Below are 27,099 nucleotides of genomic sequence, written 5' to 3'. Positions count from 1 at the left end.
TATTTCTTTTTCTTCTCTGATTGCTGTGGCTAGGACTTCCAAAACTATGTTGAATAATAGTGGTGAGAGTGGACATCCTTGTCTCTTTCCTGAACTTAGAGGAAATGCTTTCAGTTTTTCACCATTGAGAGAGATGTTTGCTGTGGGTTTGTTGTATATCGCCTTTATTACGTTGAGGTAGGTTCCCTCTATGCCCACTTTCTGGAGAGGTTTTGTCATAAATGGGTGTTGAATTTTGTCAAAAGCTTTTTTGGCATCTGTTGAGATGATCATATGGCTTTTCTTCTTCAGTTTGTTAATATGGTGTATCACATTGATTGATTTGCATATATTGAAGAATCCTTGCATCCCTCGGAAAAATCCCACTTGATTGTGGTGTATGATCCTTTTAATGTGTTGTTGGATTCTGTTTGCTAGTATTTTGTTGAGGATTTTTGCATCTATATTCATCAGTGATATTGGTCTGTAATTTTCTTTTTTTGTAGTATCTTTGTCAGGTTTTGGTATCAGGGTGATAGTGGCCTCATAGAATGAGTTTGGGAGTGTTCCTTCCTCTGCAGTTTTTTGGAAGAGTTTGAGAAGGATGGGTGTTAGCTCTTCTCCAAATGTTTGATAGAATTCACCTGTGAAGCCATCTGGTCCTGGACTTTTGTTTGTTGGAAGATTTTTTTTTTAAATTAATTTTGTTTATTTTTGTCTGTGTTGGGTCGTCTTTGCTGCGCACGGGCTTTCTCTAGTTGTGGCGAGCGGGGGCTACTCTTGGTTACGGTGTGCAGGCTTCTCATTGCGGTGGCTTCTCTCTTTGCGGAGCACAGGCTCTAGGCACGCGGGCTTCAGTAGTTGTGGCACGCAGGCTCAGTAGTTGTGGCTTGCGGGCTCTAGAGCGCAGACTGAGTAGTTGTGGCGCACGGGCTTTGTTGCTCCGTGGCATGTGGGATCTTCCTGGACCAGGGCTCGAACCCGTGTCCCCTGCATTGGCAGGCAGATTCTTAACCACTGTACCACCAAGGAAGCCCTGTTGGAAGATTTTTAATCACAGTTTCAATTTCATTACTTGTGATTGGTCTGTTCATATTTTGTGTTTCTTCCTGGTTCTGTCTTGGAAGGTTATACCTTTCTAAGAAATTGTCCATTTCTTCCAGGTTGTCCATTTTATTGGCATAGAGTTGCTTGTAGTAGTCTCTTAGGACGCTTTGTATTTCTGCGGTGCCTGTTGTAACTTCTTTTTCATTTCTAATTTTATTGATTTGAGTTTTCTCTCTCTTTTTCTTGATGAGTCTGGCTAATGGTTTATCAGTTTTGTTTATCTTCTCAAAGAACCAGCTTTTAGTTTTATTGGTCTTTGCTGTTGTTTTCTTTGTTTCTATTTCATTTATTTCTGCTCTGATTTTTATGATTTCTTTCCTTCTGCTAACTTTGGGTTTTGTTTGTTCTTCTTTCTCTAGTTTCTTTAGGTTTAAGGTTAGATTGTTTACTTGAGATTTTTCTTGTTTCTTTAGGTAGTCTTGTATAGCTATAAACTTCCCTCTTAGAACTGCTTTTGCTGCATCCCATAGGTTTTGGATCGTCGTGTTTTCATTGTCATTTGTCTCTAGTTATTTTTTCATTTCCTCTTTGATTTTTTCAGTGATCCCTTGGTTATTTAGTAATGTATTGTTTAGCCTCCACGTGTTTGTATTTTTTACGTTTTATTCCCCGTAATTGATTTCTAATCTCATAGCATTGTGGTCAGAAACGATGCTTGATATGATTTCAATTTTCTTAAATTTACTGAGGCTTGATTTGTGACCCAAGATGTGATCTATCCTGGAGAATGTTTCGTGCGCACTTGAGAAGAACGTGTAATCTGCTGTTTTTGGATGGAATGTCCTTTAAATATCAATTAAATCTATCTGGTCTATTGTGTCATTTAAAGCTTCTGTTTATTTATTTTCATTTTGGATGATCTGTCCATTGGTGTAAGTGAGGTGTTAAAGTCCCCCACTATTATTGTGTTACTGTCGATTTCCTCTTTTATAGCTGTTAGCAGTTGCCTTATGTATTGAGGTGCTCCTATGTTGGGTGCATATATATTTATAATTGTTATATCTTCTTCTTGGATTGATCCCTTGATCATTATGTAGTGTCCTTCCTTGTCTCTTGTAACATTCTTTATTTTAAAGTCTATTTTATCTGATATGAGTATAGCTACTCCAGCTTTCTTTTGATTTCCATTTGCATGGAATATCTTTTTCCATCTCCTCACTTTCAGTCTGTATGTGTCCCTAGGTCTGAAGTGGATCTCTTGTAGACAGCATATATATGGGTCTTATTTTTGTATCCATTCAGCAAGCCTGTGTCTTTTGGTTGGAGCATTTAATCCATTCACGTTTAAGGTAATTATCGATATGTATGTTCCTATGACCATTTTCTTCATTGTTATGGGTTTGTTTTTGTAGGTCCTTTTCTTTTGTGTTTCCCACTTAGAGAAGTTCCTTTAGCATTTGTTGTAGAGCTGGTTTGGTGGTGCTGAATCCTCTTAGCTTTTGCTTGTCTGTAAAGCTTTTGATTTCTCCATCGAATCTGAATGAGATCCTTGCCTGGTAGAGTAATCTTGGTTGTAGGTTCTTCCCTTTCATCACTTTAAGTATATCATACCACTCCCTTCTGGCTTGTAGATTTTCTGCTGAGAAATCAGCTGTTAACCTTATGGAAGTTCCCTTGTATGTTATTTGTCGTTTTTCCCTTGCTGCTTTCAATAATTTTTCTCTGTCTTTAATTTTTGCCAGTTTGATTATTATGTGTCTCGGCGTGTTTCTCCTTGGGTTTATCCTGTATGGCACTCGCTGCGCTTCCTGGACTTGGGTGGCTATTTCCTTTCCCTTGTTAGGGAAGTTTTCGACTATAATCTCTTCACATATTTTCTCGTGTCCTTTCTCTCTCTCTTCTCCTTCTGGGACCCTTATAATGTGAATGTTGTTGCGTTTAATGTCCCAGAGGTCTCTTAGGCTGTCTTCATTTCTTTTCATTCTTTTTTCTTTAGTGTGTTCTGCAGCGGTGAATTCCACCATTCTGTCTTAGAGGTCATTTATCCGTACTTCTGCCTCAGTTATTCTGCTATTGATTCCTTCTAGTGTAGTTTTCATTTCAGTTATTGTATTGTTCATCTCTGTTTGTTCTTTAATTCTTCCAGGTCCTTGTTAAACATTTCTTGCATCTTCTAGATCTTTGCTTCCATTCTTTTTCCGAGGTCCTGGATCATCTTCACTATCATTATTCTGAATTCTTTTTCTGGAAGGTTGCCTATCTCCACTTCATTTAGTTGTTTTTCTGGGGTTTTATTTTGTTCCTTCATCTGGTATATAGCCCTCTGCCTTTTCATCTTGTCTATCTTTCTGTGAATGTGGTCTTTGTTCCACAGGCTGCAGGATTGTACTTCTTCTTTCTTCTGCTGTCTGCTCTCTGGTGGATGAGGCTATCTAAGAGGCTTGATGGGAGGGACTGGTGGTGGGTAGAGCTGACTGTTGCTCTGGTGGGCAGAGCTCAGTAAAACTTTAATCCACTTGACTGTTGATGGTTGGGTCTGGGTTCCCTCCCTGTTGGTTGTTTGGCCTGAGGCAACCCAACACTGGAGCCTACCTGGGCTCTTTGATGGGGCTGATGACAGACTCTGGGAGGGCTCACGCCAAGGAGTACTTCCCAGAACTTCTGCTGCCAGTGTCTTTGTCCCCACGGTGAGCCACAGCCACCCCCCACCTCTGCAGGAGACCCTACAGCACTAGCAGCTAGGTCTGGTTTAGTCTCCCCTGGGGTCACTGCTGCTTCCCTTGGGTCCCGATGCGCACACTACTTTGTATGTGCCCTCCAAGAGTGGGGTCTCTGTTTCCCCCAGGCCTGTCGAAGTCCTGCAGTCAATTCTTACTAGGCTTCAAAGTCTGATTCTCTAGGAATTCCTCCTCCCGTTGCCAGACCCCCAGGTTGGGAAGCCTGACGTGGGGCTCAGAACCTTCACTCCAGTGGGTGGACTTCTGTGGTATAAGTGTTCGCCAGTGTGAGTCACCCACCCACCAGTTATGGGATTTGATTTTACTGTGATTGTGCCCCTCCTACCGTCTCATTGTGGCTTCTCCTTTGTCTTTGGATGTGGGGTATCTTTTTTGGTGAGTTCCGGTGTCTCCCTGTCGATGATTGTCCAGCAGGTAGTTGTGATTCTGGTGCTCTCGCAAGAGGGAGTAAGAGCACGTCTTCCTACTCCGCCATCTTGGTTGCTCCCCTTGCTCATATGATTTTTATTCCTCATTTTGTTAATGTGGCATCACGTTGGTGTTTGGATAAGTTTGATTTGTTGAACCATCTTTGTATCCCTGGAATAAATCCCACTTGATTTGCTAGTATTTTGCTGAGGATTTTTGTATCTGTGTTCATCAGGGATATTGGCCTCTAGCTTTTTTTTTTTCCATGTGGTGTCCTTGTCTGGTTTGGTATCAGGGTAATGCTGGTCTTGTAAAATAAGTTTGAAAGTGTTCTCTATTCTTCTATTTTTTGGAAGACTTTGAGGAGGATTGGTATTAATTCTTTGAATTTTTGGTAGGATTCACCAGTGAAGCCGTCTGGTCCTGGATTTTTGTTTGTTGTGAAGTTTGTGATTACTAATTCAGTTTCCATACCAGTACAGGTGTACCTCATTTTATTGTGCTTTGCTTTATTGCACTTTGCAGATGTTGCATTTTTTTTTTTTTTTTTTTTTACAAATTGAAGGTTTATGACTACGCTGTGTCTTATTGGCACCATTGTTCCAACTGCATTATTTTCAAATTAAGGAATGTACATTGTTTTTTTAGACATAATGCTATTGCACACTTAATAGACAACAGTGTAGTGTAAACATAACTTTTATTTATTTATTTTAAAATTATTTATTTATTTATTTATTTATTTATTTGGCTGCACTGGGTCTTAGTTGTGGCACGTGGGATCTTTGTTTCCCCATGTGGGATCTTTTAGTTGCAGCTTGTGGGACCTTTTTTAGCTGCAGTATGTGGGCTCTTAGTTGCAGCATGTGGGATCTAGTTCCCTGACCAGGGATCAAACATGGGCCCCCTGCATTGGGAGCTCGGGGTCTTAACCACTGGACTACGAGGGAAGTCCCAACATAACTTTTAGATGTATTGGGAAACCAAAAAGTTTCTGTGACTCATTTTATTCCAGTATTCACTTTATCGCGGTGGCCTGGAACTGAGCTTGCAGTATCTCCGAGATATGTCTGTGATTGGTTTGTTCAGATTTTCTGTTTTTTCATAATTTGGTCTTAGACAGTTTTGTGTTTCTAGGAATTTATCCATTTCTTCTAGGTTGCCCAATTTGTTGGCATATAATTGTTCATAGTAGTCTCTTATTATCCTTTGTATTTCTCTGTTACCAGTTGAAACATCTTTTCATTTTTGGTTTCTGTGTGTTTTTGTGTGTGTGTGTGTGTGTGTGTTTTGTTTTTGCAGTTAGTTAGTTCCCCAACCAGGGATTGAACCCGGGCCACGTTATTGAGACTTGTTTTGTGGTCTGACATATGATCTATCCTGGAGAATGTTCCATGAGCACTTGAAGAATGTGTATTTTGTTGCTTTTGGATGGAGTGTTCTTTATATATTTGTTCCATCTTGTCTAATATGTCATTTATGGCCTGTGTTTCCTTACTGTTTTTTTGGTCTGGATGATCTGTCTATTGATGTAAGTGGGATATTAAAGTCTCCTGTAATTACATTGCTGTATGTTTCTTCCTTTAGGTCTCTGAATATTTGTCTTATATATTTAGGTGCTCCTGGAGTTGAAATTCATGAAGAGTGTTAAGTTACCTTTTCTGTCCTAAGTTTCCTGATAAACTTTAAGAAGAAAATAAATAAAATTTACTTTATTTGTTTGGGTTAGTACCCAAAATAGATACATTCTTGGCTTAAACATTATTTGAATTGTTAGTGATATCACTCATAACGACCTATATTGTCTTTTATTTTTTTGTTGTTGTTGTTGAGGTATAGTTGTTTTACAGTGTTGTGTTAGTTTCTACTGTACAGCGAAGTGGAGATCACTGTGGTATACAGCAGGTTCTTATTAGTTATGTATTTTATACATATTAGTGTATATATGTCACTCCCACTCTCCCAATTCATCCCCCACCCCCACTTTGCCCCCTTGGCATCCATACGTTTGTTCTCTACGTCTGTGTCTCCATTTCTGCCTTGGAAACCAGTTCATCTGTACCATTTTTCTAGATTCCACATATATGCGTTAATATACAGTATTTGTTTTTCTCTTTCTGACTTACTTCATTCTGTGTGACAGTCTCTAGGTCAATCCACGTCTCTACAAATGACCCAGTTTCGTTCCTTTTTATGGCTAATGTTCCATTGTATGTATGTACCACATCTTCTTTATCCCACATCTTCTTTATCCATTCGTCTGTCGATGGGTATTTAGGTAGCTTCCATGACCTGGGTATTGTAAATAGTGCTGCAGTGAACATTGGGGTGCATGTGTCTTTTTGAATTACTGTTTTCTCTGGTTATATGCCCAGTGGTGGGATTGCTGGGTCATACGGTAATTCTCTTTTTTAGTTTTTTAAGGAACGTCTGTACTGTTCTCCATAGTGGCTGTATCAATTTACATTCCCACCAACAATGCAAGAGGGTTCCCTTTTCTCCACACCCCTCCAGCATTTGTTGTCTTTTATCATTTTTGAACAAAGTATTGAGATAAAACCTTCCCCATAAAATTTTAGTGCATCTTGAAGTAATTGGCAGAAGAGAAACATGTTATCAGAATTATAAAATATCAGTGCCCAAACTTTTAGAATCCCTAACCAACGTTCCCATTTCAGTTGCTTCTTGTTCCTGTTTTATTTTGAATCACCAAAGAAGCATATGGATTTAATACTTTTAATGCTGTGATTCTGCCAAGAACAGTATTTAAAGAGAGATCAATTTTAATATTAGAGATCTTTAAAGATTGTTTTAAAAATAAGAATTACTACAAAAATAAGTTTCGTACAGTATCTTTAGTTGGAAAAGAATTCAGTTTAGTCTAATCTCCCCAGTCACATTGTAAGCTTTATGGTGGTAGATACCTCTGGTGCTTTTACTGTCTTTTAACTCATTTAATTTTCACAACATTCTCATTTTAAAGATGAGAAAACTTGGGCAGGATGTTAAGAAAGCCAAGTTCAGGTGTCTAATAAGTGCTTCAAGCTGAGATTTGAACCTAGGCAGTTGGCATGTGCTGGGTGTCTAACAAGAACTTGGTGTAGGACCTGTATTTTTTAATAGGGAATTTGATTGCTGTGGTGCCAGATAACCTAAAGTAGGTGTGTGTTTTAAAACGAGATGTAACTCCTGAGTTGGTAGAGTGATCAGAGATTGGATTTTACATGGGGAAGTTTTTGGGGAGTTGGAAGAGCCATGAGGTCCTGTTCCTATCACTTGAGAACTTTTTGTTTCTTTGGTGTTCAAGAAAAAGTTTATTCTCACACCATAGACAAAAATAAACTCAAAATGGCTTTAAGACTTAAACATAAGACGTGACACCATAAAACTCCTAGAAGAGAACATAGGCGAAACATTCGCTGAAGTGGCAGTGTTTTCCTAGGGCAGTCTCCCAAGGCAATAGAAATAAAAGCAAAAATAAACAAATGGGACCTAATCACACAGAAGCTTTTGCATAGCAAAGGAAGTCATAAACAAGACGAAAAGACAGACTACAGAATGAGAGAAAATACTTACAAACTATGCGACTGAGAAGGGCTTAATTTCCAAAATAATTAAACAGCTGATGCAACTCAATTACAAAAAACTAAACAACCCAATCAAAAAAATGGGCAGAAGACCCAAATAGACATTTCTCCAAAGAAGACATATAGACGGCCAATAGGCACATGAAAAGATGCTCAACATCGCTAATTATTAGAAAAATGCAAATCAAAACCGTAATGAGGTACCACCTAACACCAGTCAGAATGGCCATCATTAAAAAGTATACAAATAGCGAATGTTGGAGAGGATGTAGAGAAAAGGGAATCCTTCTGCACTGTTGGTAGGAATGTAAGTTGGTGCAGCTACTATGGAAAACAGTATGGAGGTTCCTTGAACTAAAAATAGAGTTAACATATGATCCAGCAATCCCACTCCTGGGCATATGTCTGGACAAAACTCCAATTCAAAAAGATACATGCACCCCTATGTTCATAGCAGCACTATTCACAATAGCCAAGACATGGAAACAACCTACATGTCCACTGACAGATAAATGGATAAAGATGTGGTATTATATATACACATGGAATATTATTCAGCCATAAAAAAGTGAAATAATGCCATTTGCAGCAACGTGGATGTACCTAAAGATTATCATACTTAAGTGAAGTAAGTCAGAGGAAGACAAATACCATATGATATCACTTATATGTGGAATCTAAAATATGATACAAATGAACCTATTAACAAAACAGAAACAGACTCACGGACATAGAAAACAAATTTATGATTACCAAAGGGGAAAGGGGGTGGGGAAGTTTGGGATTAGCAGACACACACTAGTATACATAAAATAGATAACCAATAAGGACCTACTGTATAGCACAGGGAACTATCTTCAATATCCTGTAATAAACCATAATGGAAAAGAATATGAAAAAGAAAAAAAATTATTCTACTATTGTGGAACTTGAAGTTTAACTAGGGAGCTTCGTAAATATAGTACAAGGTAGAAAATGATTAATGTCATTGGACAGAGAGAATAGAGACAGTGTTAGAATAAGGTAACCTCAGAGAGCATCTCACCCCGGCTTCTCAAAGTGTGTCCAGGAGCCAGTAGCTTCAGCTTCACCTGGGTCGAATCTCAAGCCCTTCTGAATCAGTGTGCATTTTAACCAGATTTCCCAGGTGATTTGGATTCCATTAAAACTTGAGAAGCACAGATCTAACTCCATCATTTTACAGGTGAGGGAACAGGCCCTGAAAGATGAGATAACTTGGCTGGTTTAGTGGGATTACGAGGACTTGAGCCCAGTGCCCCAGGTTCTTGGTAGGGCTATGTCTGCGCTGTGCCATCCTAGTTAGGAAGTACTTTGGGATTTCAGAGAAGGTTGTCTCTTAAATAGGGCTTCATTCAAAGCTTAGAAAGGTAAAGGCATATGCAGATCCTTTCATTATTTTTTTTTTCCTGTGCCTAGAACCTTGTTGATTGTCACTTGCTTTAGCTATATGCTCAGAATACATTCCTTAGAGGAATCATGTTGATCATAACTTACCTTTCTTCATTATGTACATTCTCTCCCCAAAAGATCTGTATCATTTCTGGATACTATATAATACTCCTGTGTTAAGAACATGTTTTTTGTTCAAATCCAGGACTCCATGGTTAAAATTATATTTTAAGCCCTTAGTCATTTCTGGTTATCCATTATTATTTTTAGGAATAAATTGAGACTTCGAGAAAAAGTTTGTTTAATTACTATATGAAGAATAAAAAGCCTCTGAAACAATTGAAAGGAATAATCTTGCTTTTAAGAGTGTTGCTTGCCTCTTCCTTACAAAAATAGAAATGGGGAAAATGTAAACAGCATGCATTGCTAGAAGTGTACTGTTCCCTACTTTTGTCTTCACCTCTGTTTTACACTGAGCATGATTTGTAAACTTGCAAATATTTCTTTTTTTTTATTTTTATTTTTTTTATTTTTTATTTTTTTTTTAAACATCTTTATTGAATTATAATTGCTTTACAATGGTGTGCTAGCTTCTGCTTTACAACAAAGTGAATCAGTTACACATATACATATGTTGCCATATCTCTTCCCTCTTGCATCTCCCTCCCTCCCACCCTCCCTATCCCACCCCTCTAGGTGGTCACAAAGCACCGAGCTGATCTCCCTGTGCTATGTGGCTGCTTCCCACTAGTTATCTATTTTACATTTGGTAGTGTATATATGTCCATGACACTCTCTCACCCTGTCACATCTCACCCCTCCCCCTCCCCATATCCTCAAGTCCATTCTCTAGTAGGTCTGTGTCTTTATTCCCATCTTGCCACTAGGTTCTTCATGACCTCTTTTTTTTTTTTTTTTCCCTTAGATTCCATATATATGTGTTAGCATACTGTATTTGTTTTTCTCTTTCTGACTTACTTCACTCTGTATGACAGACTCTAACTCCATCCACCTCATTACAAACACCTCCATTTCATTTCTTTTTATGGCTGAGTAATATTCCATTGTATATATGTGCCACATCTTCTTTATCCATTCATCCGATGATGGACACCTAGGTTGCTTCCATGTCCTGGCTATTGTAAACAGAGCTGCAATGAATATTTTGGTACATGACTCTTTCTGAATTATGGTTTTCTCAGGGTATATGCCCAGTAGTGGGATTGCTGGGTCATATGGTAGTTCTATTTTTAGTTTTTTAAGGAACCTCCATACTGTTCTCCATAGTGGCTGTATCAATTTACATTCCCACCAACAGTGCAAGAGTGTTCCCTTTTCTCCACACCCTCTCCAGCATTTATTGTTTCTAGATTTTTTGATGATGGCCATTCTGACCGGTGTGAGATGATACCTCATTGTAGTTTTGATTTGCATTTCTCTAATGATTAATGATGTTGAGCATTCTTTCATGTGTCTGTTGGCAATCTGTATCTCTTCTTTGGAGAAATGTCTATTTAGGTCTTCTGCCCATTTTTGGATTGGGTTGTTTGTTTTTTTGTTATTGAGCTGCATGAGCTGCTTGTAAATCTTGGAGATTAATCCTTTGTCCGTTGCTTCATTTGCAAATATTTTCTCCCATTCTGAGGGTTGTCTTTTGGTCTTGTTTATGGTTTCCTTTGCTGTGCAAAAGCTTTTAAGTTTCATTAGGTCCCATTTGTTTATTTGTGTTTTTATTTCCATTTCTCTAGGACCTGGGTCAAAAAGGATCTTGCTGTGACTTATGTCATACAGTGTTCTGCCTATGTTTTCCTCTAAGAGTTTGATAGTGTCTGGCCTTACACTTAGGTCTTTAATCCATTTTGAGTTTATTTTTGTGTATGGTGTTAGGGAGTGTTCTAATTTCATACTTTTACATGTACCTGTCCAATTTTCCCAGCACCACTTATTGAAGAGGCTGTCTTTTCTCCACTGTATATGCTTGCCTCCTTTATCAAAGATAAGGTGACCATATGTGCGTGGGTTTATCTCTGGGCTTTCTATCCTGTTCCATTGATCTATATTTCTGTTTTTGTGCCAGTACCAAACTGTCTTGATTACTGTAGCTTTGTAATATAGTCTGAAGTCAGGGAGCCTGATTCCTCCAGCTCCATTTTTCGTTCTCAAGATTGCTTTGGCTATTCGGGGTCTTTTGTGTTTCCATACAAATTGTGAAATTTTTTGTTCTAGTTCTGTGAAAAATGCCAGTGGTAGTTTGATAGGGATTGCATTGAATCTGTAGATTGCTTTGGGCAGCAGAGTCATTTTCACAATGTTTATTCTTCCAATCCAAGAACATGGTATATCTCTCCATCTATTTGTATCATCTTTAATTTCTTTCATCAGTGTCCTATAATTTTCTGCATACAGGTCCTTTGTCTCCTTAGGTAGGTTTATTCCTAGGTATTTTATTCTTTTTGTTGCAATGGTAAACGGGAGTGTTTTCTTAATTTCACTTTCAGATTTTTCATCATTAGTATACAGGAATGCAAGAGATTTCTGTGCATTAATTTTGTATCCTGCTACTTTACCAAATTCATTGATTAGCTCTAGTAGTTTTCTGGTAGCATCTTTTGGATTCTCTATGTATAGTATCATGTCATCTGCAAACAGTGACAGCTTTACTTCTTCTTTTCCGATTTGGATTCCTTTTATTTCTTTTTCTTCTCTGATTGCTGTGGCTAACACTTCCAAAACTATGTTGAATAATAGTGGTGAGAGTGGGCAACCTTGTCTTGTTCCTGATCTTAGTGGAAATGGTTTCAGTTTTTCACCATTGAGGACAATGTTGGCTGTGGGTTTGTCATATACGGCCTTTATTATGTTGAGGAAAGTTCCCTCTATGCCTACTTTCTGCAGGACTTTTATCATGAATGGGTGTTGAATTTTGTCGAAAGCTTTCTCTGCATCTATTGAGATGATCATATGGTTTTTCTCCTTCAATTTGTTAATATGATGTATCACGTTGATTGATTTGCGTATATTGAAGAATCCTTGCATTCCTGGAATAAACCCCACTTGATCATGGTGTATGATCCTTTTAATGTGCTGTTGGATTCTGTTTGCTAGTATTTTGTTGAGGATTTTTGCATCTATGTTCATCAGTGATATTGGCCTGTAGTTTTCTTTCTTTGTGACATCTTTGCCTGGTTTTGGTATCAGGGTGATGGTGGCCTCGTAGAATGAGTTGGGGAGTGTTCCTCCCTCTGCAATATTTTGGAAGAGTTTGAGAAGGATAGGTGTTAGCTCTTCTCTAAATGTTTGATAGAATTCGCCTGTGAAGCCATCTGGTCCTGGGCTTTTGTGTGTTGGAAGATTTTTAATCACAGTTTCAATTTCAGTGCTTGTGATTGGTCTGTTCATATTTTCTATTTCTTCCTGGTTCAGTCTCGGCAGGTTGTGCATTTCTAAGAATCTGTCCATTTCTTCCAGGTTGTCCATTTTATTAGCATAGAGTTGCTTGTAGTAATCTCTTATGATCGTTTGTATTTCTGCAGTGTCAGTGGTTACTTCTCCTTTTTCATTTCTAATTCTATTAATTTGAGTCTTCTCCTTTTTTCTCTTGATGAGTCTGGCTAATGGTTTATCAATTTTGTTTATCTTCTCAAAGAACCAGCTTTTAGTTTCATTGATTTTTGCTATTGTTTCCTTCATTTCTTTTTCATTTATTTCTGATCTGATCTTTATGATTTCTTTCCTTCTGCTAGCTTTGGGGTTTTTTTGTTCTTCTTTCTCTAATTGCTTTAGGTGCAAGGTTAGGTTGTTTATTCGAGATGTTTCCTGTTTCTTGATGTAGGCTTGTATTGCTATAAACTTCCCTCTTAGAACTGCTTTTGCTGCATCCCATAGGTTTTGGATCGTCGTGTCTCCATTGTCATTTGTCTCTAGGTATTTTTTGATTTCCCCTTTGATTTCTTCAGTGATCACTTCGTTATTAAGTAGTGTATTGTGTAGCCTCCATGTGTTTGTATTTTTTACAGATCTTTTCCTGTAATTGATATCTAGTCTCATAGCGTTGTGGTCGGAAAAGATACTTGATACGATTTCAATTTTTTTAAATTTACCAAGGCTTGATTTGTGACCCAAGATATGATCTATCCTGGAGAATGTTCCATGAGCACTTGAGAAAAATGTGTATTCTGTTGTTTTTGGGTGGAATGTCCTATAAATATCAATTAAGTCCATCTTGTTTAATGTATCATTTAAAGCTTGTGTTTCCTTATTTATTTTCATTTTGGATGATCTGTCCATTGGTGAAAGTGGGGTGTTAAAGTCCCCTACTATGATTGTGTTACTGTCGATTTCCCCTTTTATGGCTGTTAGTATTTGCCTTATGTATTGAGGTGCTGCTATGTTGGGTGCATAAATATTTACAATTGTTATACCTTCCTCTTGGATCGATCCCTTGATCATTATATAGTGTCCGTCTTTGTCTCTTGTAATTGTCTTTATTTTAAAGTCTATTTTGTCTGATATGAGAATTGCTACTCCAGCTTTCTTTTGATTTCCATTTGCATGGAATATCTTTTTCCATCCCCTCACTTTCAGTCTGTATGTGTCTCTAGGTCTGAAGTGGGTCTCTTGTAGACAGCATATATATGGGTCTTGTTTTTGTATCCATTCAGCCAGTCTGTGTCTTTTGGTGGGAGCATTTAATCCATTTACATTTAAGGTAATTATCGATATGTATGTTCCTATTCCCATTTTCTTAAATGTTTTGGGTTTGTTATTGTAGGTGTTTTCCTTCTCTTGTGTTTCTTGCCTAGAGAAGTTCCTTTAGCATTTGTTGTAAAGCTGGTTTGGTGGTGCTGAACTCTCTCAGCTTTTGCTTGTCTGTAAAGGTTTTAATTTCTCCATCAAATCTGAATGAGATCCTTGCTGGGTAGAGTAATCTTGGTTGTAGGTTTTTCTCCTTCATCACTTTAAGTATATCCTGCCACTCCCTTCTGGCTTGCAGCGTTTCTGCTGAAAGATCAGCTGTTAACCTTATGGGGATGCCCTTGTGTGTTATCTGTTGTTTTTCCCTTGCTGCTTTTAATATGTTTTCTTTATATTTAATTTTTGATAGTTTGATTAATATGTGTCTTGGTGTGTTTCTCCTTGGATTTATCCTGTATGGGACTCTCTGTGCTTCCAGGACTTGATTAACTATTTCCTTTCCCATATTAGGGAAGTTTTCAACTATAATCTCTTCAAATATTTTCTCAGTCCCTTTCTTTTTCTCTTCTTCTTCTGGGACCCCTATAATTCGAATGTTGGTGCGTTTAATGTTGTCCCAGAGGTCTCTGAGACTGTCCTCAGTTCTTTTCATTCTTTTTTCTTTATTCTGCTCTGCAGTAGTTATTTCCACCATTTTATCTTCCAGGTCACTTATCCGTTCTTCTGCCTCAGTTATTCTGCTATTGATCCCATCTAGAGTATTTTTAATTTCATTTATTGTGCTTGTCATCGTTTCTTGGTTCCTCTTTAGTTCTTCTACGTCCTTGTTAAATGTTTCTTGCATTTTGTCTATTTTATTTCCAAGACTTTGGATCATCCTTACTATCATTATTCTGAATTCTTTTTCAGGTAGACTACCTATTTCCTCTTCATTTGTTAGGTCTGGTGTGTTTTGATCCTGCTCCTTCATCTGCTGTGTGTTTTTCTGTCTTCTCATTTTGCTTATCTTACTGTGTTTGGGGTCTCCTTTTCACAGGCTGCAGGTTCGTAGTTCCCGTTGTTTTTGGTATCTGTCCTCGGTGGCTAAGGTTGGTTCAGTGGGTTGTGTAGGTTTCCTGGTGGAGGGAACTAGTGCCTGTGTTCTGGTGGATGAGGCTGGATGTTGTCTTTCTGGTGGGTTCGTCCACGTCTGGTGGTGTGTTTTGGGGTGTCTGTGGCCTTATTATGATTTTAGGCAGCCTCTCTGTTAATGGATGGGGCTGTGTTCCTCTCTTGCTAGTTGTTTGGCATAGGGTGTCCAGCACTGTAGCTTGCTGGTCGTTGAGTGAAGCTGGGTCTTGATGTTGAGATGGAGATCTGTGAGAGATTTTCGCCGTTTGGTATTACGTGGAGCTGGGAGGTCTCTTGTGGACCAGTGTCCTGAAGTTGGCTCTCCCACCTCAGAGGCACAGCCCTGATGCCTGGCTGGAGCACCAAGAGCCTTTCATCCACACGGCTCAGAATAAAAGGGAGAAAAAATGGAAAGAAAGAAAAAAAGAGGATAAAATAAAATAAAATAAAGCAATTATAATAAAAAATAAGAAAAAAATTATTAAGAGTAAATTTATTAAGAAAAAAATTTTTTTTTTAATTTTTAAAAATAGATTTATTAATTTTTTATACTAAAAATAAGAAAAAAATTATTTAGAAAAAATTTATTAAGAAAAAAAAATTTTTTAATTTTTTAAAATAAAAAATATGAAAAAACTTATTATAAATTTTTTTAAAAATAGAAAATAAGGAAAAAGTTATTAAGAAAACATTTATTAGGGAAAAAAAAAATTTTTTTAAGCCAAAAAAAAAAAAAAACGGACGGACCTAACCCTAGGACTAAGGGTGAGAGCAAAGCTATACAGACAAAATCTCACCCAGAAGCATACACATCTACACTCACAAAAAAAAGGAAAAGGGGAAAAGTTAATATATCCTGCTCCCAAAGTCCATCTCCTAAATTTGGGATGATTCGTTGTCTATTCAGGTATTCAACAGATGCAGGCACATCAAGTTGTTTGTGGAGCTTTAATCCGCTGCTTCTGAGGCTGCTGGGAGAGATTTCCCTTTCTCTTCTTTGTTCGTACAGCTCCCGGGGTTCAGCTTTGGATTTGGACCCGCCTCTGCATGTAGGTCCCCTGAGGGCGTCTGTTCCCCGCCCAGACAGAACGGGGTTAAAGGAGCAGCTGATTCGGGGGCTCTGGCTCAGTCAGGCCGGGGGGAGGGAGCGGTACGGAGGAGGCGGGGCGAGCCTGCGGCGGCAGAGGCCGGCGTGACGTTGCAGCAGCCTGAGGCGCGCCGTGCGTTCTCCCGGGGAAGTTGTCCCCGGATTACGGGAGCCTGGCCGTGGCGGGCTGCACAGGCTCCTGGGAGGGGCGGTGTGGAGAATGACCTGTGCTCGCCCACAGGCTGTTTGGTGGCGGCAGCAGCAGCCTTAGCGTCTCATGCCCGTCTCTGGGGTCCGCGCTGATAGCCGCGGCTCGCGCCCGTCTCTGGAGTTCGTTTAAGTGGCGCTCTGAATCCCCTCTCCTTGCACGCCGCGAAACAAAGAGGCAAGAAAAAGTCTCCTGCCTCTTCGGCAGCTGCAGACTTTTTCTCGTGCACCCTCCCGGCTAGTTGTGGTGCGCTAGACCCTTCAGGCTGTGTTCACGCAGCCAACCCCAGTCCTCTCCCTGGGATCCGACCGAAGCCCGCGCCTCAGCTCCCAGCCCCCGCCCGCCCCGGCGGGTGAGCAGACAAGCCTCTCGGGCTGGTGAGTGCTGCTCGGCGCCGAGCCTCTGTGCGGGAATCTCTCCGTTTTTCCCTCTGCGTCCCTGTTGCTGTGGGATCCGCGCTGATAGCCGCGGCTCGCGCCCGTCTCTGGAGCTCGTCCAGGCGGCGCTCTGAATCCCCTCTCCCTGCGCGCCGCGAAACAAAGAGGCAAGAAAAATTCTCTTGCCTCTTTGGCAGCTGCAGTCTTTTTCCCGGACTCCCTCCCGGCTAGCACCGAAGCCCGCGCCTCAGCTCCCAGCCCCCGCCCGCCCCGGCGGGTGAGCAGACAAGCCTCTCGGGCTGGTGAGTGCTGGTCGGCACCGCTCCTCTGTGCGGGAATCTCCGCTTTGCCCTCCTCACCCCTGTGGCTGCGCTGTCCTCCGTGGCTCTGAAGCTTCCCCCCTCTGCTACCCGCAGTCTCTGCCCACGAAGGGGCTTCCTAGTGTGTCGCAAATATTTCTAATCTCAGTTACAAAAGTGATTTTCTGAAGTATTTTTATGAGGCATCAGTGGCACATCTTTTGAAAAGCATTCAACACAAATCATTTCATACCTGACACACAGATTTGATTTTTGCTTTTTAAAAAAAAACAGGTAAAGTACACATAAAATTTTCTGTCTATAATTTTTTTTAATTTTTAATTTAAAAAAAAATTTTGGTCGCATCATGTGGCTTGCGGGAAGTTCAGTTCCCCGACCAGGGATTGAACCTGGGCCATGGCAGTGAAAGCGCTGAATCCTAACCACTAGACCAGCAGGGAACTCCCAAATTTGCCGTCTGTAATTAAGTGTACAGTTCAGTAGTGTTCACATAGTCACATTGTTGTGCAGCAGATCTCCAGAACTTTTTCATCTTGTAAAACTGAAACTCTACACCCATTGAACAGCAACTCCCCACTTTTCTCTCCCCCTAGTCTCTGGCAACCATCATTTCTACTTTCAGTTTCTGTGAGTTTGACTACTTTAGATACCTCATTAAGTGGGATCATACAGTATTTGTCTTTTTGCAAGTGACTCATTATATATTTCATTATTAGCTTAAAGTCGTCAAAGTTCATGCTGTAGCATGTGTCAGTTTCCTCCCTCTTCAGGCTGAGTAATTTTACATTGTGTGTATGTACCACATTTTGTTCATTCATCTATTGATGGATGCTTAGGTTGCTTCCACCTTTTGATTATTCTGAATAATGCTGCTGTGAACATAGGTGTATAGTGCTTTTTCACTTTAGGCAGCTTTGCTAAATTATCTGTGAGTTTGTTAGTGAGGAAAACATTACACTAGTTAGAAGACTTCAGCTGACCATTGCTTTCTCCTTGCCTGCTAACTGTATAACCTTATGTAAGATACGTGACCACTATGAGTCTATGGACCTCCTTATGTAAGAGATGAAACACATTCACAAAATTGTAATAGTTCTTAAATGTAACACAGATGTAAGGAGACCAATGACTACTTATTTAATACATTTGCTTTCAGTACTTTGAGTTTGTTGTTTTGGTGAGTTGTACCTGAAAAGATCTCCACCATAACATTAAATATTGGTATCATTAATTCCTCAACTGTATAATGTACAAATTTTTTATCTTAAAAACATAAATAGCAACTTTAATGTTGAAAAGGCAGAATGAGTTAAAAACCAAGAAAATATACATTTTGAGTAACAATTTGATGATAACCCTTGGTTTATCTCTGAAGAATGGTCCCTGAAGGAGTTGGTGCCTGGTGTTAACCTCGATTGTTTATTAGTAGAGTTGAGAGAAGTTGCCAGTCCTTTCAGATACTACCCATTAGGTTTCCCCAGTTTTAGATACAGCCATAATGGTTTGATGTGTGGCAACAAACAGCATTATATCTTCTTAAAAGTTTTTTTTTTTTTTTAAGTAAGAGGAACTCAGGAATGTTTGTCTTCTAGGCTCATCAACAGAGCAGACGAGCAGATCGTTTATTAGCTGCAGGGAAATACGAAGAGGCTATTTCTTGTCACAAAAAGGCTGCAGGTGAGTATTCTTTTTAAGAAGTACTGAGTCTAAAACTGCAGGGCAGTTTCTTTTTTCCAGTATCTCTCAACACATTATTTAGAATGAAAGTCACAAGAGTAATGATGTGTTGTTGCCCTGCATATACCAGGTTGACACTACTGACCTACTGGAACACAGCTTGGATTATTTTTCAAGTTACTGTGTTAGATTTTCCAGCTCCTTCTAACCCAGTCTTTCTAAATCAAGAAGATTGCATATGCCATATTCATAAATGATTCCTGGACACAGGTTTCTGAGCCTGAAGATCCCCAAAGACAGAAGTAATTCCAAGAAGTATCTGTCAGTTCATCTTAGTTGTTACAGAGAAAGAGTCTGGATTTCAAATATTTAGCCTTTTTGGGTTTTGAAAGTAATAACTAATTTAATTCCAGCCAATTAATTTTCACTGAGTTTCTGTTTTCTAAGATGCTGATAATACAAAATCCATTGAAACTCTTTCCTGTGGTCTTTCTTTGGCTTGCCTTCTGAATGTTTCATCTATACATTCATGCCTATAGTATCATGCTGCTGATGACCTTCTTTTAGGTATGAAGTTTAGAATTACTGGATTCTTATCAAACACCTAATTTTATCCCAGTCATACAAGCTAGCATATGTTGAACTCAGAAATAGATCTTCAGGGTCTGTTTGTACAGACTGGTTTCTGTTAGCTGAGTAGCCTAAAAGCTTCGGGGCAGGGGTGCTTCATCCTACGGTGGAGTGGCTGCCTGTCTTAGAGCGAGCCCCGTACTCTTTCCGCTGGAGGAAGGCGCTTTCCTCCCCTCTAGGCCAGTATCATGATCCAAGTCCTGCTTTTTCCTGGCAGAGTCTGCCCCTTCTGTGTTGCCTCACTGCTGAAATACAACACAGTGGATACTGGTTTCAATAAGTCCTTCTATGTCAGTGATTTTTGCCTACAAGTCAGTAATTTTCAGAGACTATTTCAAGTCTTATTTTTGAAGAGTTAGTTTTGCTACTGAAGTGTACCCCTTCAGCTGTAGGGCTGAACGCATTGTATGTATCCCATAAATCTTTGTGGAGTTTTATGGTGAATTTTATGGGAGCCTTAGACAACATTAAACTTGGCAGCTAGTGCTCTTTAAATCTTTCATAAGCCATATTTTGTTATGAATCAAATTGTTAAATTTGTAGTCACTATAAAAAAAAAGACAGTGTACTACACTATTTTTTAAAAAACCATGAATGCTGTAGTGAAATGATACATTTAGTTAAATAATCCAGAGTGGTCATGGCTACACATAAATAACAGAGTGATCAGCGTTAGGTTGTGTGTTGATTGGTAGGATATTCTTTTTTTCCCCCCCTACCCCAGAGAAAGAAGGATTTATTACTTGCAGCAAGTAAGGAGAACATTTGCTTTCCCAAAGCAGTGTCTCTTGATTGGTAGGATATTCTGAATACATAAAAGAGAGAGAAGTTTCTTTCATTCCTAGCCTGCATCCCTGTCTTTATTTGAAGACTTAAAATTAATGTTGGGCTTTAAACGCCTCTCTCCCTTTCTCTGTATCTAAATTCTGTGACTTTCTCAGGAGTAGAAAAGATAAAGCAGTCTGTTGGATCCCATTAGCTCTGATTATGGAGATACAACTTTAAGTGTGATTAGTTAATCCCACCCAGCGGATTTGATTTGGAGTTTAGACTTGGTTAAAAATAGCCTTGTGTTGTGTTTCAGAGTAGAGTTGTGAATGTAATGCTAGTTTGAAAATTAATGTGGTTAGAATGAGCTCAGTGTTTTCTAGATTGACTTACATCTAGGGCTCGAACAGAGGTGTTTTGGGAGGTATGGATGTAAATGTATCCTGAGAGGAAGGAACTTAGTATTTGGAAATCATTTTAGAGACAAAACAGGGAAAGGTCATCACCTGAGAAAGACTGGTGGGATGAAAGCCTGAAATGAGAGCATTTAAGGGCAAAAGAAGGGGCCTCTGTCAAAGATCAGAGGAGATTCCGAGACAGTTTACCCAAGACTACACAGCTAAGGACTCATATCCTCTACACTTTGTAGTGTTCTGATAGTGTTTTGTAAATGTGTAGAAATAAAGAGGTTACTTGATAAACTGAGGTACCCAACCCAGAAGGAAAAAGCTGTCTAAATCTGGCAGGAGGTGGGGAGGAGGAGGTGTACACATTTTTACCACTCTATATTGAAGAAAAGTTAAGAAGCCATAAACTACCAAGAATTCAGCATTGTTAGAAGACTCTATTGCTTTAAACCCTTGATTAGCAGCTGTAACTGGTTTTCTATAACTCTCCCTTATCAGTCTTTTTTTAAAATAAATTTATTTATTTTATTTTTGGCTGCGTTGGGTCTTTGTTGCTGCACACGGGCTTTCTCTAGTTGCAGCGAATGGGGGCTACTCTTTGTTGCAGTGCGTGGGCTTCTCATCGCGGTGGCTTCTCTTGATGGGGAGCATGGGCCCTAGGCATGTGGGCTTCAGTAGTTGTGGCGCTCGGGCTCAGTAGCTGTGGCGCATGGGCTTAGTTGCTCCGTGGCATGTGGGATCCTTCTGGACCAGGACTCGAACCCGTGTCCCCTGCATTGGCAGGCGGATTCTTAACCACTGCGCCACCAGGGAAGTCCTCCCTTATCAGTCTTAATGCAGTCCAGTTTCTAAGTGGATTTCGTTTCTTTCACAGACAGCAAAAAGAGCAAAAGCTTAAATGGGAAGTTAATCATGGGCATTAACAATGCTTAGAACTCAAAATGAACTTTTCAGAAGATGAGCAGACCTCAGAGTACATTGTTTATATGTATTTGATAGTAAATGTTATCATTTTAAGAAGTGATAGATTCTTCAGATTTTCTTAATTCCTTTTCCTCATGATTTACTTAGTATTTACTTCAAGTATTAGCCTTGTATCATAATTGAAGAAAGCAGTTTAACCACATTGCTAAATATTTCTGAGATAAGTATTTTCTGCCTACATTTCTGTCTTGGTGGGCATTTGTTCCTGTTGTGGCTCTGGGGTAAACTCATTACCATGCAGTCAGATTGAAATTTTTTTTTTCTTTTAAAATAACTTTTAAGACCCAGATTTTAAGATGAAATTTGGGAAATACTTTAAATGACAGTGTGACTCTTTTTGAATTCTCTGAGCTTTGGGAACTCAGTGTCCTTGGGAATCTTCTTCTGTCGTGTTATAGTTTCAAGGTTCTACAAAGGGAGGCATTGCATTTGGGTTAAGCTTGGTTTTGTGAAACTGTTCTATGTGTTAAGAAACTGGATTTAAAGCAAACTATTTCAGACAGGGAGGCAAATGTACACAGAATAATGGGAGGGATGTCTAGGGAAATCCACACAGTGAGAGATAGAATGTCTCAACAGACTTACACATGAACAAAAGGAAAAGAAGTCATCTGTATGCAGTTATACAGACTTAATAAGACAGAAAGTTGAGGGAAAAATGTAGGTATGGCTGGAGCATAGGCCGTTATAACCAACTCTGTTTTCTGATGTGGAGGGAGCATCCAGTTAGTCTGTCTTAAGGACTGTGATAGAACCTGGCAGACAACAGTTCTAAGTGATGAACTCAGAAAATCATTAAAATATTTGGATTAAGATTAGACAGAAAGCAGTGCCTGTAGTATTGGAGAAAAGGCAAGAAGGAAGTTAATGTATGAGAGATGCCAAAAAGTTTACAGTGAGCAAGAGATAAAAAATGGGGATTAATTGGACACGACCTGTTATTAATAATACTTGTTATTTATACCCCATCTTGTTCCAGCAAGATATAAAAGGGCTTACAGAGGAATACAACAAAATATAAAATCCATAGAAAGATAAAATGGGGGAGGACTGGGAGTATAGTTCACAAAATGCATCATGAGTTCTTGAAGGGGAACATGGCCTTAAGCGTTCTAGCAGTCAGCTTAGAGAGGAAATTTATGGATTTTACAGTGACTATTTAAATTCAAACAAATTAAGTCATCTAGGAAACTGATCGTAAGATTAGAGAGAGAAGTTAATTGAGTTGTTGACCCTTTGTCATTTTCATAAATGTCCTAATACTGCCTGCAGCTACTTATTATAAATATGTCAATGAGTTCTTTGGGCTTTTAACTACCAGATTCACAGTAGGCTGATAGTATAGCTCAGAAACAATTCAATAAAAGTAGTTCTATAGGAGACCAAAATGATAGTCTAGGTATTCATGTGGGCAAAAAGTCATTGATAGTCAATATCTTGATATTTTTGTGAGCATAATTTGAGTAATAGGATTTTGATAGGTTCTTGTTTAATTTTAATCCTACCTAATTCTATTTTTCTGATTATGCCATATTTACTTCCTTCACTGTGAAATCAACATTGATTTAAAAGAACCAGCGCCTCCAAGGTGAAGTATGGAATATGTACATTTGATTACCACTGATATCTTTTATGGAGAAGTTAAGAATCCTTTTTTTTAAAATCCTTTTCGGGAATAGGATAACTATGTAGCAGAATTGTTTCTAAGACCAGTTCTCTTTGTCATATGAGGAGTATTAAAACTCTTTGACCTTTTAATAACAAAATGATGACACATATATTAATGTGTCTCTTTTTTTTCTTTAACCAGCATATCTTTCTGAAGCTATGAAGCTGACACAGTCTGAGCAGGTAAGACACTTTAATATTTTCAACAAGGGTTAGAAGGATTTTCTTGTGGAGACTTGAATTGTGTACAAAATAAAGCATTGTGCTCCTCCCAAAACACTGCAGTCAAAAATACATAAAATGGGGAAGAGATGAGTACTTCAGAAAGGAAATTCAAACCAAATGAACTGTTGGGATTAACATATACATGTTATACATATATAAAATAGATAATCAACAAAAACCTACTGTATAGCACAGGGAACTCTACTCAATACTCTGTAATAACCTAAATGGGAAAAGAATCTGAAAAAGGATAGATTGATGTATAACTGAATCACTTTGCTATCCACCTGAGACTAACACAACTTTGTCAATCAACTATACTCCAGTATAAAATAAAAAATAAAACTAAGTGAACTGCTGTTGATGGCATGCAGAAACTGCTGTCCTTTTTTCTAGGGGTTTCTCACAGACCTTAGATTGCCAGACGTGTCCTTTAGAGACCCGTTAGTGCCTTTCCTGATCATTAGCTCATTTGACCATGAGCTCACAGTAAGTAAGCAGGCCTGGCCCAGGGGAAACCAGTTGGCCTTCCCTTTGCTTGTCAAAGATAATTTAAATCCAGACCTGTCTTTTCCTGAATTCCTAAGCAGTTCTGATACTTTTAAATTTGTTTCACCAAGGGCTTTAAATTGTCTTCTGTGTCTGGGGAGGGCCTGCCTAGGTTTTTAAAATACCTTTATACAAAGCTACATCTTTATCCAAAGGTGATTTCCTGATTATAAAAGTGGCAGGTCCACAGGAGTTACTTGGTAAATGTTTGTTTGATTGAATTAAGGAGATCTGAGGGGATATCAGTGGCAGGGAAAAGATACCAGTTCCTCAGACTGAACGAAGAGAACTTAAAAGTTGTGTTCCATTCTGTGCACTTCCCTTTGACTGTCCAGAACTGCTTGTGTTAGCCATGTAATGTAGACCTGCGTCGAGACTTTAGCTAGTTGTAGAATTAAAGTCTAAATAGGAAAGTTTTCTGATTTTAAGCTGAGTACAAATAGCATTGCAGAGGGGAAAGGCACATTCAAAAACGGTCTGATTCACCGTGTCGATTGGAACTGGAATAGGACTTTTTTTTTTTTTTGCATTTTTTTTTTTAAATTTATTTTTTTATATTTTTTATTTTTGGCTGTGTTGGGTCTTCGTCTCTGTGCGAGGGCTCTCTCTAGTTGCCGCAAGCGGGGGCCACTCTTCATCACAGTGCGCAGGCCTCTCACTATCACGGCCTCTCGTTGCGGGGCACAAGCTCCAGACACGCAGGTTCAGTAGCCGTGGCGCACGGGCCCAGCTTCTCCGCGGCATGTGGGATCTTCCCAGACCAGGGCTCGAACCCGTGTCCCCCGCATTGGCAGGCAGACTCTCAACCACTGCGCCACCAGGGAAGCCCCCTTCTGACTTCTTGAATGGTATTTTGTTTATGAATGAAAATGTTAGCTTACTTAGAAAGATTTAGTTACTTTGAAAAGCGTTTGAGGTTCTATTGAATTACAAACAGTATAAATAAAAAATTTTAAGTGCTATTGGGTTATTCAGAAAAGAAGATACTGAAATAAAATTTACCAGACATTACTGAAGCGGCTTAAAATGTTAAGTTGTCCCTTTCCTTCTGTGTAATAGGCTCATTTGTCACTGGAACTGCAGAGGGATAGCCACCTGAAACAGCTCCTCCTCATCCAGGAGAGATGGAAGAGGGCAACGAGGGGGGAAAGATGGAAAGCCCAGCAGGGCACAGACAGGGATGCCGCTGCCCAGCTTCAGGCATCTCACAGACCCTCTGCTGAGGACGCAGACAGCCGGAGCCCCCTGCTCTCTCAGAATTATAGCCCTTCCACAGAGAAACACTTGCCTGAAATTCAGGGGGTCTTTGACAGGGATCCAGACACACTACTATTTTTACTTCAGCAGAAGAGCGAGCCAACAGAGCTGTGCATTGGAAGCAAAGCCCCAAAAGATGATAAAACAATTATAGAGGAGCAGGCAACCAAAATTGCAGATTTGAAGAGGCATGTGGAATTCCTCGTGTCTGAGAATGAAAGATTAAGGAGAGAAAATAAACAGCTAAAGGCTGAAAAGGCCAGACTTCTAAAAGGCCCGATAGAAAAGGAGCTTGATGTAGATGCTGATTTTGTAGAAAAGTCAGAGTTATGGAGCTTGCCACCACATGCAGAAACTGCTACAGCCTCTTCAACCTGGCAGAGGTTTGCATCAAATACTGGGAAAGCCAAGGATATTCCAATACCCAATCTTCCTCCCTTGGATTTTCCATCTCCAGAACTTCCCCTCATGGAACTCTCTGAAGATATTCTGAAAGGACTTATGAATAATTAAAATGGAAGGCCATAGAAGAGGTGAAAAAGAGAAAATAATACGGTAATACAGTTAATCCAGCAAAAAAAAAAAAAAAAAAAAAAAGGGAAAACCACATGCAAGGGTATCCCGGAGATGCTGCATCCAGCATCCTGCGGAGAAGAGGCATTGACAAGGCTCGGAAACAGTCACTGTGAAGTATGTCGTGCATCGGATTTACTGACTCGAGCTAATGATTCCAGACTTGGCAGATACTAAACTCTTGGAGGTTCACTTTCTCCTGATACAAACCAAATGGCTACCTGGAATAATTTTTTTCAAGCAACAATTATTTTTCTTCAGGGTTAAAATGTATAAAAGTATGTTATGTGTAATTAATCTATAATGCCATAAATGATAATGCAAAACCTAAATAATAACGGTTGCCTGAGGGGCTACCTTGTATTTGAAACATGCTTTCTGTTCATGCATTGACTGTATGCATCTTGTTATGCACATTTCCTTTGTTTAATAAGGTGTGTAAGACACACCTTTCTAGAAGAAACTGTGTGCCACACTTTGCACTACTCGTAACATAATGATAACCTCAAGACTATCAGGAGAAATATTTAAATTTCCATTTTATGAAGAAAGGAACCAAATTATTAGTTATGCTTTTTTAAAAAATTACCAGTTTACATAATTAATCAGGGTGCATTTTAAGTTCTAACTTTTTTTGTTTATTGTATAAATGCATCATTTGAAAATACCAAGGAAATACCCTTTTGTTTTTAATGATGCATGAGTGGAAGTAATGCTGGTTGGCAGTATTGATTGTAAGAAATCAATAAAGTAATTGTATTTTATACCTTCGTTGAATGTGGTTGGTAGATAAAGAGCAAGTTTTGTACGGCTTCTGTGTTGGAAGTTTTGAATATGAATTTGAAGACATTCTGTCAGACGATTACTTTGGTATGTTAAAGGTTTTCTTCAGCGTTTTGTAGTCAGTTACCCCTACAACCAAGGTGGAAGAGAACAAGGGAGCTCGTGAAGTTTAAATGTGTTCCCAGCCTTCTTGGGCTGGCACACACGGAAAGGGCTCGGGCGGGCGGGCGGCGGCCATTGTGGGCACGCGCCCGCCGTTCAGAGCAGAGGCTGCAAAGCACTGCGTGAACACTCACCTCTCGGCAGAGTCCAGTGATGTCCCAGGAGGGGAAGGGGAAGAGGAAGACCTAAGTGAAACTTCTGGGTATGAGCCACTCGGTGTGTTTAAAGCGTAGACTTAGTTTATTGTGGGAGAGGCAGAAATATGGACGAACAGCATACCACCTCTCCTGAGGGAATCGGGGACAGTTGGGTTGAGGGGGTAGGGTTGGGCTCACACGTCTAGTGATGAAACTAGCAGAAGTATGATGAGATGGGTGACCATGCAGAAGTCACTTTTTTCCTGTGTCTCATCTTGGTGCAGATGAAACCCAAATTAAACTAGTTTCTTAA

At 39.4% G+C, this 27,099-nt stretch overlaps 1 protein-coding gene across 2 annotated transcripts in view; it reads left to right on the top strand.

Annotated features, from left to right (window-relative positions):
- NRBF2 (nuclear receptor binding factor 2) overlaps nt 1-26,423 on the top strand; it is a 38,439-nt gene extending 12,016 nt beyond the window's left edge. Inside the window, exons 2-4 of one of the 2 annotated variants that reach the window (XM_061181517.1) lie at nt 18,559-18,643; nt 23,243-23,283; nt 24,934-26,423. In XM_061181517.1, coding sequence (XP_061037500.1) covers nt 18,559-18,643; nt 23,243-23,283; nt 24,934-25,644 — 837 coding nt within the window. In that variant the 3' untranslated portion in view covers nt 25,645-26,423. The remainder of the gene's footprint in view (nt 1-18,558; nt 18,644-23,242; nt 23,284-24,933) is intronic. The other variant, XM_061181524.1, reaches the window with a different exon arrangement.
- The last annotated feature ends 676 nt before the right edge of the window (nt 26,424-27,099 follow it).

The sequence above is a fragment of the Eubalaena glacialis genome, chromosome 1 (assembly GCF_028564815.1).
Source record: "Eubalaena glacialis isolate mEubGla1 chromosome 1, mEubGla1.1.hap2.+ XY, whole genome shotgun sequence".
NCBI lineage: Eukaryota > Metazoa > Chordata > Mammalia > Artiodactyla > Balaenidae > Eubalaena > Eubalaena glacialis.
Note: the sequence above shows the minus strand (reverse complement) of the source record. Positions and strands in the feature narration are given on the sequence as shown.